Below are 14,072 nucleotides of genomic sequence, written 5' to 3'. Positions count from 1 at the left end.
CAGAAACTGCCCGGGGCTCTTGGGTCCCCACCAGCTTGAGAGCAGGAAGAGGGCACGAGGGCACAGTTCTAAAAGCAGCATTTACTTTGGTTTTCACATCTCCAGGGCCCTGGAAACTTTTTTTAAGTTCTAGTTCTTGGGTTTTGCACTCTCTGCATCACTCCTCCTTCAGCCACTGCAGCAGCTGAGGTGTGTAGTAGGTGATGATGATGTCGGCACCTGTGTTGGGAGAGAAGCGGGAAGCAGGGGGTGGGCATCAGCTCTGAGCACACCTTCCTGGAGAGGAGGGTCAGGCTGGGAAGAAGGCTATGCACCCACATAGCATAAGACAGAGCCAGGCTTTGGGCAGACCTAGGAAGTTTAAGATGCATATAGTGGGCGAAATAAGTAAGCTGCCAAGTCCCCTTCCCAGGCTGGTGTGCTGCAGTAACAAAGCCAGCTCCTGTGTATTGAGTGATAAGCATATGCCAATTATCCATTATTACCTTACTCTTCAGGACAACTATGCGCCAGACATCCCTCAGCTTACAGACTAGGACACTGAGGTTTGGAGAAGTGTCTTGCCCACATTCTCACAACCCAAAAGTAATAGAGGGCCCTGCTTTCTTCACTGTTCCGTGCCCTCTATTCTGTAGTTCCACATTCCTTCCTCGCTGCATGTCTGTTTAGATCACTACCATTTCTAGGCATAAGTCTCATGACATCATTTATCTATTTGGGCAAAGTGTCTACCAGTCCCTGTGGCAGATGTGAAAAGACTCCACGTCTGCCTGCTTACCTGCTCTGCGGAAGGCAGACATGGCCTCCAGTACGGCAGCCTTAAGATCAAATGCTCCGGCGTGGGCTCCATGCCACAGCATGGCAAACTCTCCCGAGACGTGGTATACAGCGAGAGGGAGCTCAGGGTGCTGCAGAAAAGCAGTGATGAGGACACAGGTTCCAGTGGAGGGCAGATGTGCCTCTGGGAGTGTCCCTTCCTCCCTGCCTAATCTGTGACCATCTTGAGCCTCCTGCCCAGAGTCACTGCTGCTGGCAGCCCGGCCCCTTCCTAAACTGTTGAGCCAGAGTTCTTTAATGCAGTAGTTCTAAACCTGTGGGTCGCGACCCCTTTGTAACAATGAAAAAACATCTCAGCATTAGGAAGGTTGAGAACCACTGGTTTAAAGGCTCCCGGGGGTCTTGGCACAAGAGGCCGTGGTGGTTCCCAGTATGGGGAGGAGAGGATTCCTGATCAGAGGCAGACTGCTTTCCCATTCCTCAGAGCTGCCTTTGGCTCTGATCTGTGCTCACCTTGTTCTTTACCTCCCGCACGATGTCCAGGTAGGGCATCCCTGGCTTCACCATGAGCATGTCAGTTCCTTCCCGTACATCCCGGTCCTAGCGGATGAGGGTTTTAGTGTGGGCAGGGTGAGGGGCAGTCTGGATGTGGGGTGAGAAGGGGAAGGGAGGAGTTCAAACCTTGGTCACTCACCACTGCTCGGAGGGCCAGGCCTCGCGCCCCGGGGGGCAGCTGATAGCAGCGGCGGTCTCCAAAGGCTGGGCTTGACTGAGCTGCATCTCTGAGAAGCAAAGTGATCAGAGAAGATCAGGAGGGCTCCAGCTCTGGGTTAATGTGCCAGGGAATTAACAGCAGACTTCTGCCCATGCCACTCACCGGAAAGGTCCATAGAAACAGGAAGCAAATTTGGCACTATAGCTCATCACAGATACCTGCAGGGAGACCATGGGTCTAGGCCAGCCAGCCCTTTCCAGATGTCCTAGGGTGGTGTTGACAGGGAGGGAAAGGACCCAGGCTGGGAAGCCAAGTGCCTGGGTCCTAGTCCCGTGGGAGTTCTGGGCTTCATTTCCATCTGAGGTGCAGAGGTTGAGCCATACCCCAGAGGCCTCAGCCAGCACTGTCCTCAGCTCTGATTCTTGGCAGATGTGGGGGCAGGGCCGATCTATGGTCCTTACTTCCCTACACCCTTCCCCGTATTCCCTGCCCCATACCCTGTTGCCAAGTCCGTGTGCCATCAGGGCCTTCTTAATGGCTTCCACGCGTCCATCCATCATGTCTGATGGGGCAACCACTTGACATCCTGAGGGGTAGAGGGTGGCCTTCAGAACTCTGGGACTCTCCCACCCATTCTGCCATCTCCCTGACTCATAGGCGCCCATTCCTGCTGATGGCTCACTCACCTGCCCTGGCATAGGCCAGGGCCACCTCTGCCAGCCGTTGGCAGCTCTCCTTGGCCCGGAATGCTCCATTTTCGCCCAGAAGCCCTGAAAGACAGATGGCTGGGTTTTGGGGAACATCTAGGTCCTGGCCTATCCTCACTCTGGGGAGAACTGGGCAGTGAGAGTGTGGTGGCAGGGCTACTGGGAGGGAGGGAGCTCACCACAGTGACCGTGGGAGGTATAGGGGCATAGGCAGACGTCACAGGCCACCAGAAGGTTGGGGAAAGTCTTCCTCAACAGACGGATCGCCTCGATAGCTGGGGAGTCTTCAGAATCAGCCGCAGAGCCCCACTCATCCTAAGGGTGAGGGAAGGACAAAGCTATTTTCTTTTTTCTGAGACAGAGTCTCAAGCTGTTGCCCTGGGTAGCATGCCATGGCATCACAGCTCACAGCAACCTCCAGCTCCTGGGCTCAAGTGATCTTCTTGCCTCAGTTTTTCTATTTTTACTAGAGATGGGGTTTTTGCTCAGGCTGATCTCAAACTCCTCAGCTCAAGCAATCCACCTGCCTTGGCCTCCCAGAGTGCTAGGATTATAGGCATGGAGCCACTGTGCCCAGCCAGACAAGGCTCTTATGTGAAGCTGTGGGGAGGCAGGACGGCCAGCCACTAGAGTACAGCTCTAGCCCTCTCCTTTTATCATCATCACAGCTCCTGATGAGAAAGTACAGAGGACTATCCCCATTTGCAAGGGGATAGGAGAGGCTCAGAGAGGGGACCTGACTTACTAGTCAGTGTGCTGTAGCCCCACTTGGCTTCCTGACCCACATATATGCTAAGGGGAGGGACTATGTCCATTCACCTGTAGCCCCAGGGCCAGGACAAGGCAGGAACAAGGGTGTCATTAGTGTAGAACCTCAGCCCATCCTCCCTTTTTAACCCTTCTTCCAACTCTTCACCTTAGGAATTCTGCTGGGAACGCCAAAGATCAGGACGCAGCGCAGGCCCTCTTCCACCAGGGGCCTCAGCATCTCTTCCAGCCGGTTCACACCATATCTGGGTGAGGTGGAGTGGAGGGGCTGAAGGGAGGCAGGTCCCAGGCAAGGGTCCCCCTGCCCCTTCAGCACTGTGCCTCTGTCAACAGTCACACTGCACTAAGCAGCAGGAAGGCTCAAGCCTCACAGTACAGGGAAGAACAGGAATGCACCCAGCAAACAGGTGGGAAAACTGAGGCCCTGAGCAGCAGAGCCTTTAAATTTGAGACAGAGCCTCAAGCTGTCGCCCTGGGTAGACATCCAACTCCTGGGCTCAAGCCATTCTCCTACGTCTGCCTCCCAGGTGGGACTACAGGTGCCTGCCACGACACCCAGCTATTGTTGTCTGGCAGGCCCAGGTTGGATTTGAACCCTCCACTCTGGTGTATGTGGCTGGTACCTTAGCCGCTTAAGCCACAGGTGCCGAGCCCCGAGCTCTTATTGACCTCCCATCTGAAGTTCTGCTCCTTTCTGCAACAGCCTCTGCTGTGATGACTCTGGTGATGGGTAGCTCATTACTTTATGAGGCTAGCTTTGACCAGGAGGAAACCCTTCCCTCTACTGAGCTGACATTTGTGTCTCCAGATCTTTTGTCTCCTGACAGGAGACAAAAGAGATTTCACCTCCACCTGTGAAAACTCTCCCTCCACCATCCCCCAACCCGACCCTCCTTGTCTCCTACCTGGCCACTCCTGGGAGGCTAGCAATAGGCTGTACGTCATCAGGAACATCCCTGCAAGAGTGGGGGGTGGGCTATGGATTGGAAGCTGTGGGAAGGGCCAGTGGTGAGGGGTGACTGGGGGGCATGGCTGGGAAGCTGGGAAGGAATGTGGGAGTGGAAATGGAGGGAGGGGAATGGGATCCACTGTCTGGCTGCCCTGCCTGGCCAAGCCCAGGGCCTGAAATAATAATAGGAACAACAAGAATAACGGTGACAACAAGAGCAACCGTACTTAAAGAACAGTAATCACAGGAAGGAATTAAGTGGTTAATAACTTAAGACTCTGAAGTCAAGGTCCTTGCCTGTCCCAGCCACTTACTGCCTAGGTGACCTTGGTCAAGCTGTATCATTTCTTTGAACCTCAGGCCCCTCTTTATATCCTGCATTAATTAATTCATTCAGTAAATATTTACTGAACACTTATGATGTGCCAGGTACTGTTCTAGGCTCTGATGAGGCAACTGTGAACAAAAACCAATAAAAAGATCTCCTTGTGAAGTTGACAGTCTAGAAGATAAGATCTATGCTGTCAGGTTTGACTCTGATAATGCATGGTGATGCTTAGCATTAGTAAGTACAAAGTAAGTAGTCAATAAATGTCTACTGTTGCTATTAATAATAATCTTGACTGCCGTGTCTTAAACATACATGGCACTTTACAATCTATAGAATACCTTCTTAGCTTCTGTCTTATTACAAAAGCTTAGGATGGTGGGCAAGGGTTATTCTTATTTTCCAAATGGAATGACTAAACTTTTTTCAAGGTTTATTTTGCTCCTAAGACTGTTGCATTTACTCTACCAGGCCACTTTCAAGACCTTGAGTTCCAAGCTGACAGCCCACTTTGCCAACTCCAGCAATGCTGATGCCTACTCTGGTCAAAGTCCACTCCCTCCTCCACCCCCAGCAGAGGCCTGGCCCATTCCTGGGGACTCACGTGACAAAGATGGGGTAGATGAGATTGGAGGCGTTGAGGGTGGTGGCAGCTGCCTGCCAGGTCCGAAGCAGCGGGTGGAAGTAGCCACTGTGTAGAACAGACTGGGGCTGCATAGTGTGGGCCAGTTGGGGTGTGGAGCAGTCAGCTGGTTGGATTTGAGGGCCCCTGGAACTGCTGCGGGCTCAGTCTAAGGGTAAGTGGAGCAGGAGATATGTCAGACATGGGCCCTGCCCTCAGGAGATGGTCACGTCTGGAAGAAGGCTCTTCCAGATTCCTGCCTCCTCTCTTTTAGCCTGGGACTACTCATTATGTACCACCAATCCCTGTTGGTCTACAACAAGATAAGCAGAGAAACAACAGGAAGCTTTCCTAGCAATCTGAATCGAATGATAGAAAACCTGGGCTTGTATTTTCTGACTGTTATCTATCTGTCTATCAATCAATCAATCAATCTATCTATCTATCTATCTATCTAAACAGAGTCTTACTATTTTGCCCAGGCTAGTCCCAAACTCCCTGCTCCAAGAAATCCTCTCGCTTTGGCCTCTCAGAGTGCTGGGATTACAGGCTTGAGACGCTGTGCCTGGCCAACTGCTTTAAAAAAAAAAAATGAAGAATTTCCTGGAAATTTATCCTTATTACATTTTATCAAAGAATCAATGGATTAGAAATAAGAAATAATTTGAGAAGCATTATTTAGTATAATTTAAGAAGCATTATCTAGCCAACATCTAAACTTTATTCCATGAAAAATGCTGAGATTCATGGTAGAAATTTTAGAAAAGTTCAGATAACCAGAAATAAAAATCCCCTGTAATTCTATCTCTAGAGAAAAGCCCTTTGGTACATGGACTTCTTGTCAGGCACAGCACATACTAAGAGGACAAAAAAGTACCATGCCCGTCAGACAGACAGACACACACACACTCTATAGAGTGGCCATTAGAGCTTGAGATGGGTACCAGCTGCCTCATCACCCCCATAAGATGGATGCCGGCGGCCTCACATCATCCCCCAAGTAGCAGGAAGGGGAAAAAGAGGTAAATGAAATGATGCCCAGTACCATTACTCTTAGATCAGTCTGGATCGGGACAGAACAGAACAAGAACTAAAGAGCCAAGTACTGTCACGATGAGCGTTAACAAGCTAAGTACTGTGACAAATTGTTTTACTTATTAGCTAATTGCCAGATCTGCTTAATGTGACCTTTACGTTACCTATCTGCTAATCTGCTAAATTGCAAGGTTCACTTCTGTAATAGGGGTCATAGTGACCCTGTGCTTGCTTTTTGCTTCTTTTGCCAACTTTCTTTTTGCTTCTAATTGCTAACTTTCAGCCCACCTGTTTGGCCCTTTGCCAACTTTCAGACTAGAAAAACCCCAACTTCCTGACTCCTCAATGCTCTCTTACTTAGTTGGCATTAGACTTTGGTGAGACAGCCCCGAGGTTAATAAAAGACTCCTTTTGGAAATTCTACTTTGAGTCGGTGGTGGTCCTTATCTGGCCCCATAAGGAGCTCCCGCAGCTCTGAGTAGGGAGCTCCGCCTTCTTGCTTTGCTCACCAGTTCCTTTACCTGGAGGGCTTATGCTATCTCTGCAACCTCTTCAGACCCAAATCTACAGAGTTCTCCTCCTCCTCCCCCCTACTGCCGCTTTCTTCTCACAGATTGCAATCTCTCAGAATAACAGGTCCGAGTGTGGCCTGTCTTATCTGGTGCCAGTAGGCAGAGCTTCTGCAGGGCAGGGTCCAGAGTCAGTTCATTTTTGCCTCCCCCACAGCACTCTGCCACACACTGACTCTGGCATGTGGTAAATGTGTAACTACATTTACTCTAAATGTCAAATGCATGATGCAGGCACCTAACTGTGTGCCAGGCTACACTGGGCCCTTTCATGGGCGATTTCTCAAAGAGTTTCTCTACAGTTCTGAGAGGCAGGGCTGGCTGAGTGTATTTCGGAGAGAAGCCTGACCAGAAATGAATCATGGTTCCAACCTGAGTCAGGAGGTCAGAATGGGCTTGCTGGAAGACCAGGGCTTGAGCTTGGGTTGGCAGGATGAGGGCATTCAGCCTGACAGAGGCAAGAGAGACAGTGTTCCCTCAAGAAGGGAAGAAAGGAACAAACATGAGGAAGGAAGATGGCCAGGACTGTTCTGAGGACCCGAGGAGTCAACTAACACACCTGTGTACAGAGGGGAGGGGATAAGAGAGATTTCTGAACGGGGGTAGGGGAGCGGCCTGGTAGAAACCTGCCTTTATTTAGAAGTATTAATTTTGCAGGCTGAGCAGAGCAGAGAGGAAGCACAATGAGGGATTCTGGGGTGGAGAAGGAATGGCCATCTTAAGGTGGCCAAAGGCAGTGTCTTTAGGTGGATGAGCTTGCCTCACCTGAGGGTAGTGAAGTAGATGAGCTTGCTCTGTTTTTATTTATGTATTTATTTTCTGCTGTTTTTGGCAGGGGCTGGGTTTGAACCCGCTGGTATATGGGGCTGGCGCCCTACTCCTTTGAGCCACAGGCACTGCCCCGAGCTTGCTCTGTTTTAGACCCTTCCTTTTGAAGATGCCTACAGCCAAGTAGTAAAACAAACAAACAAACAAAAAGAAACACAGTAAGGGGGGCTGGCAGGCCCTAAGCCAACTGCTCCTAACAGCCCAGAGAGGGGCAGGGACTTACCCAAGGCCACACAGTGAGTAAGAGGCTAAAACAGCAGGACTAGCAGGTGTGTTAACAACTTCGAGGTGGGGGATCCTATGACATGCTGATGCTGCTTTTCTCCATAGTCTCTTAGGTCCCTTGAGACTGCCATCTCCACAGGCAACCAGCTCAGAGGCCCGTTTTATCTGGTCTTCTTCCTTGGCAGGGTTGAGGTTATCAGGACTCATGCAGGGACCTGCCCTATGGCACACCCTGAGTGGCCTAACCTCATCTCCTGAAACAGGGCAGGCCAGGACCTCCCCCAAGATATCTCAAGCCCCAAATGAGCACTCACGTAGAAGATCTGAGGTCCTGACTGTCCATTTTGTGCAAGATTTTGCTCTCAGATGTATAGGAAGTTAACCCACGTCAGAGGGGTTCAATCACCTGCCCAAGACTACACAGATAGTGACTGACCTGGAATTTGAATTTGTTCTAGACTCTGAATGCAGGGTTTTATGTGCCATACCCCATAACACTGAAAAACACTTAATTCAGTAGGCATCTCTCTGCCCATACTGTCTCTGCTCTGGGTGCTGGAGAGATGGAAGAAACAACAGAAAAACATACTGGGCATGTTAGCTTTGTGCTGGGCACCAAACTAGATACTTTATTTAATTGCAAGAATTAGCTTAATTTATAACGATAAGGAAATGAAGAGGTTAAGTGACTTTGCTCAATGCCATTCCAGAGTCAAGCCAGGTCTACATGTCTCTGATTTACTTCTCACAGAACCACCTTTGTAGCCAGGTCTCTGGCTTCTGGAATCCAAAGCTACATTCCCCTGAGGCCCAGGGAACAATTGCTTTCTGCTTATCAGAAACAAAGCAGCAGGGTGGCCTAGGAGCCTGGGAGAGGCGGGGAGGGTAAAATGGAAAGAGGGAGTAGTTCCACTTTGATCTATTTTTGAATTGTAGGGTTCAGAGAGAGATTTGATTTCAGAAATGGGTGTCAGTGCTAAAAAAATTAAAAAGTTGAAAATCACTGATCCTGTTAGTCCTTAATATTTCATTGTGGAAAATGGGTTCAGAGAGAAGGCAGGACTTGTCTGACATCACACAGGGAGTGAGGCACAGAGCTAGAAGTTGACCCTGTAGCTCCTGGCTTTTAGCCCAGTGCTCTGCTACCTACACCACAGAGTCATTCCACTACACTAGGTGCTTAATAAGTATCTGTAGAGTGCGAAAATAGCCCCTCAGGGGCACATCTGTTTGGCAGAGCCAAATCCAGGCCAGGGTTTTGCTTTGCAAAAAGTTGCTCAAAGTTTGGGAGATTTTCACAGAGAGTGAAAATCAAGGGGAGCTTATAAACCACAGCTTAAATCCTGTGACATTACACTGAAGATAGGAGCAAGTCACCAAGACATCCAGCCACAGGAGGACAGGTTAGCTTTGCTGGAAGGCACTATCAAGTGGTACAAAAGGAACAAGGTTTCTTTTTGCAAGAGTCAGTTTCAGGTTTGGTCTGTGCTCTGCTGTTTAACTTTCCGCAAGGTCACTGGCAAATCTTCATTTTGTAATCTACAAAAGGGACACATTAGGAAATGTGCAAGGCTGTGTAAATTACAGATAGTGATGAGGTACATGTCTGGCACCAAGTAGACACACAGTAAACACATAGCTAATTTTATTATTATTAGGAATACGGCTGAGCTGAAATGAGATCTCCCGGCCCCACGCTGTGTCCTCTGCACCACACCCAGAGGGAAGGCATGTACTCAAACCTTTCTGGGTCATAGGGTCTTCCACGATTTCTAAGGTGAGGTCCCTGCCTTCCAAAAGCTTATGTGGTGAAGGTCAAGTAAAATAATCACCACACAGATGCCAGAGTAGAGGGGTGAACCAGATGCTGTGGAAGGAACCTGTGTCTCTGGGAGTCAATGATGGCTTCATGTAAGAGGGGATACTAAAGGACAAGTAGTTTTTCAGATTGTGAAAATATCCCCTTCCTTGGAAAGTAATATCCCCAATTTGTACCTAAGTTGGGCTCTGAGAGCTACCAGGAGTGACTGACACAGAGCTGCACGAGCCCCCCATGCTGTATTACACGGAGGATTCCAGAGACTGTGGTCTTGGCAAAGAGCACTGGGAGCTCCTGCCAGCTCTGGCAGGCTCTGTCACTGGCTGGGGAGGAGGCAGTCAGGACAGCCAGCTAGGTAGAATGTGACTAGGACAGAAATCCAAAGCCCCTGCATTTCCTGAATATGTACATCAGTACTGGGCCTACCGCAGTGCTACATTCAGAATTAAAGAGAAGAATGAGACCCCAGCCTTGTCCTAGGGTTTTGAAGAGCCTAATCTTTGGGTTTAGCCATTTGGAGCTAGAAGGAGAAGCTGCCATTTCCAGACTCTTGGCTATGAGGCTTCTTAAAGCTTGCTGATTATATCACTGAAACAACAGTGAAACTGGGCTGAGAAGGGCAGACACTGGCCTGTCACTGGCCTAGGATCATGCAGGAGGTCAGTAGCAGATTTAGGGCTGTCTTCAACTGCCCAGTCCTCAATGCCCACCTTGATGGTTTAAGGGCAGATTTCAAATCTACTTACCAGCGGAGCTGAGCTTGTGGAGAGCTCTGAGTGAAGAAGGTGGGGGAAGGAGGGAAGATGTAGAACTGTGACTCTAGACCCTGCTGCTGTGGTAGCAGGACAGTCAAGTGTGTGAGCTTTGGAGTCTGGATAGACTTGGGTACAAATCCTGGTTCTGTCACTTTCCAGCTGTGTGACCTTACTTTCTTTATCTGGTAAATGGGACTCTGAACTGATTTCAATGGGCTGTTGTGAGAACTGAATGAGCCAATGCATGCAATGCCTAGCACAAAGTGGCTGTCCTTGTCTTCACCTCCTTCCCTGGGACAGCTCGGGCTCTGCATTGATGGAGACTGCGGTCTCCGAAGGTGCGAACCCCAGAGAGGGGCCCCAAGCCCTGCTGGAGCAAGACCATCTAGCCCAAACAAGGGCTCCAGCAGGACTCCTCAGAACCTCCAGCCCTACAGGCGCACAGCACAATCTGGCGCCGCGGGACTCCGGGTGGCCCCTGCCTCGCCTTAGAGCCGCCCTCAAAAGCCTGTCACCTCCCAGCGCCCGGCGCGTGCTCACCTGCCTCCCTACGGTTCCGAACCGCTGCTCCTGCCTCCGCGGTCTCCCGCTCTTGTCTCCCGGGGCCCACGGGAGGGCGGGGAGGCTTACCCGGAAGCAGCTGCCCCACGACCCGCCCCCTTCAGTTCAGGCCACACCCCTTGCGGGAAATCTCCTAGGAGGCTGGTCCGCTCTGGCCGCGGCCCCGCCCACATACGTCGGGCTCCAAGCCTGGCCAGTCAGGTATGCGGAGGCGCTGAGGTGGCCCCTGCGCGCGTACAGCACGAGGGCCCCGGAAGGCTTGAGCGAGCCCTAGTGGACCGCGGTTTTACTACGGAGGCGGTTACATCTCTGGAGTTCGCTTCTTGGTACTCCTCGTACCAGCCTAGGGCAAACTTGGCGCTGGTTAGTTGTTTGGTGAAAGAATAATTGGATGTCAAAGGACATTAAAGCAACACCGTAATTCCTAACATAATAGCTAAGTCCATTTTTGCAGACTGAGGGTTTTAAAGTTGTTGAGTTTAGCACCAGACTTTGAAGTTTACAGAGAAAATTTATTCCAGTGTAATTATTTACTCAGGGCCTTCTCTGTGCCGTAAGTTGGGAGATATGATGGAAAAGAGACGGGCTTAGACAAACTCCAAGTTGGCTAGGGGCATCAGACCTGTATCTATGGGTGCCATCTGACTAAAGGTCTGGAGGTGGGGGGTTGGAGCAGAATATGTGCAGGAGGAGGAGGGATCTGGTGGGTGAGGCTTATGGGACCTGGGTGAATTGGTAGGATCGGATGGGTGAAGCAGGGTTTGGGGATCATCACCCTAGCAAAGAAATGCCTTTGAGAAATTTCTTCAGGGATTATTGAAAAATTGACTTGAGGATGCCAGTGGGTTGCATTACATTTATTGTTACATTTTATTTCTCAAAATCTGTACCCCAAACCTGTTGTATACTGCTTTATATTTTAAGTTTAAGGGATGTAGTGTCTTAAAGCTAGAGAAATATGACATTAAGTTCCCAGCTACTAGAGTTCTGATCTGTGTTCAACCAGTTAGGAGATGGAAAGGAGATAATGTATAAAGACTACAGGGGGCTTCTGGGGGGTGCTGGTAACGTATATTGAGCTGGGTATGGGTTACTTGGATGTGTTTAATTTGTGAAAATTCATCGAAGTCTACGCTTAATTTGAACCTTTTAGTATGTATATTATAGCATGGCATCATGCTAAAAACCATGAAGAGCATAAAATCAATCAAGGCAGAAAGCAGGTCAGTAATGGCCAGGGCCTGGGGGAGGAAAGCATGAGGAGTAACCATTTAATGGGTACAGGGTGTTATAAAAGTTTTGAAACTAGAGATAGTGGTTGCACAACATTATGAATGTATTAAATGCCACTGAATGGCTCATTTAAAAATGGTTAGTTTTATGTTTTGTGAATTTCATCTCAAAAAAGTTCACTAAATGCAATGTGGTTTTCTGGATTGGATATTGTAACAGAAGAGGGACATTAGCAGAAAAATTGGAGAAATACAAATAGTCTGGCATTTAATTAAAAGTGTTTTTCTGGCCAGGAATGTCAGTTTATGCCTATGATCCTGGCACTTTGGGAGCCTGAGGTAGGAGATCACTTAAAGACAGGAGTTTAAGATCAGTCTGAGTGAGACCCTATCTCTACAAAAAATTAGCCAGGTGTGGTGGTACACGACTTTCACTCCAGCTTCCTGGGAGGCTGAGGAAACAGGACAGCTTTAGTTCAGTAGCTTCAAGTTGCAGTGAGCTATGATGATGCCACTGCACTCTAGCACTGGCAAGAGAGTGAGACCTTGTCTCAAAAAAACTTTTTTTTCTTAAACAGCGGCTCATACCTGTAATCCCAGCTACTTGGGAGGCTGAGGTGGAAGGATCACTTGGGCCCAGGAGTTCTGAGCTGCAGTAAGTTACAATTGTGCCACTGTGCTCCAGGCTGGGCAACAAATGAAATGCTGTCTCAAAAAAAAAAAAAAAGTCTCTTAGTTTTGACAAATGTACCATAGTTATATAAGAGGGCAAGTTGGGTAAGGGGTACATGAAAACCCTGTACTTTTTGCAACTTTTCTGTAAATCTAAAATTGCTCCACAAAAAAGTTTGTTAAAAGGGCCAAGAGCACTGGCTCACACCTGTAATCCTAACACTCTGGGAGGCCAAGGTGCGTAGATTGCTTGAGCTCAGGAGCTCAAGACCAGTTTGAGCAAGAGCATGGCCATTTCTACGAAAAATAGAAAAACTAGCAGGTGTAGCGGCGTACGCCTATAATCCCTAGTCCCAGCTACTTGGGAGGCTAAGGCAAGAGGATCGCTTGAGCCCAAGTTTGAGGTTGCTGTGAGCTACGACAGTGCCACGGCACTTTACCCAGGGTGACAAAGTGAGACTCTGTCTTAAAAAAAAAGGGAGTCAAAGTTTGGTGAGGAATGGGGCAGGAAGAACTAAAGCCATATGGAAAGAGTTCTTTGGGGATTCATTCTATATATAGACAATTAAGTTCAAAGCATCCCCCTTCCCCACCTGGCCATCTGGTGACTCCATTAATATTCAGCAACGAGGCATGTTTTTTTTTCTTTTTTTTTTTTGAGACAGTTTCCTTCAGCAATGAGGCATGGTTTTTTTTTTTTTTTTTGCACTTTGTCACCTTGGTAGACTGCCAAGATGTCATAGCTCACAACTTCAAACTCTCTTGGGCTCAAGAGATCCTCTTGCCTCAGCCTCCCGAGTAGCTAGGACTACAGGTGCCCTCCACGCCTGGCTATTTTTAGAAACAAGGTCTCATCTGGCTCAGGCTGGTCTTGAACCTGTGAGCTTAGGCTATCTATCTGCCTTGGCCTCCCAGAGTGCTAGGATTACAGGTGTGAGCCACCATGCTCGGCCCAGAAATGAGGTATGTAGCACTTTTTATTGGATGAGTTATTGAATTTAATTGTCATAGTAAGAGTTCATATGACAGCTCTGATAGTCTGTCACACTTAGGAGTTCATATGACAGCTCTGATGGTTATTCCAGAAAGGGTTCCAAAATTGCTTTGAAGGGTAGATTTAGGTACTGACATAGCTGCATAGCTTCCAAGGGGAGCACCTCAAAGGTGACCATAGTGATATGTAGCATTAGGTCTATAGCACTTTTTCTAGGATTACTTGGCCAACTTAATTGTCTCACCTCATGTGTGTGTATATATATGTATTTTTTTCTTTTTCTTTTTTTGCAGTTTCTGGCCAGGGCTGGGTTTTCTGGCAGGTGAACCCGCCACCTCTGGCATATGGGACCAGCGCCTTACCCCTTTGAGCCACAGGTGCCGCCCTGTATTTTTTTTTTAAAAGCCAGTCAAATTTAACAGTGGGTGGGGGGAGGGGGGGCTATATACTAACTTTAGTGACACTAAGGTTATTAAGTTCTGATAACCCACTATTGGACCAATCTGGGTATTCATT

The 14,072-nt window shown here is 48.8% G+C and overlaps 1 protein-coding gene across 4 annotated transcripts; it reads right to left on the bottom strand.

The window, feature by feature from the left end:
- Positions 1-61: 61 nt before the first annotated feature.
- On the bottom strand, positions 62-10,779 carry ALAD (aminolevulinate dehydratase). Of its 4 annotated transcripts, none has more exons than XM_053565450.1 (13): positions 10,638-10,768; positions 7,522-7,700; positions 4,849-5,035; positions 3,873-3,923; positions 3,116-3,212; positions 2,379-2,514; positions 2,179-2,262; positions 1,990-2,078; positions 1,655-1,710; positions 1,472-1,559; positions 1,291-1,377; positions 779-908; positions 62-219 (listed from the first exon to the last, which is right to left on the bottom strand). In XM_053565450.1, the coding sequence occupies exons 3-13, from the start codon at positions 4,959-4,961 to the stop codon at positions 158-160; spliced, it is 993 nt and encodes a 330-aa protein (XP_053421425.1). In that variant the 5' UTR covers positions 4,962-5,035; positions 7,522-7,700; positions 10,638-10,768; the 3' UTR covers positions 62-157. The 4 variants fall into 4 exon arrangements, with proteins under 4 accessions (XP_053421425.1, XP_053421432.1, XP_053421415.1 ...); XM_053565457.1 differs by having other exon boundaries at positions 7,522-7,696; positions 10,638-10,732; XM_053565440.1 differs by lacking the exon at positions 7,522-7,700 and having other exon boundaries at positions 10,638-10,779.
- Positions 10,780-14,072: the final 3,293 nt, after the last annotated feature.

This window comes from Nycticebus coucang, chromosome 2 (assembly GCF_027406575.1).
Source record: "Nycticebus coucang isolate mNycCou1 chromosome 2, mNycCou1.pri, whole genome shotgun sequence".
NCBI classification, from domain to species: Eukaryota; Metazoa; Chordata; class Mammalia; order Primates; family Lorisidae; genus Nycticebus; species Nycticebus coucang.
This window is presented reverse-complemented; position numbering and strand designations above follow the sequence as displayed.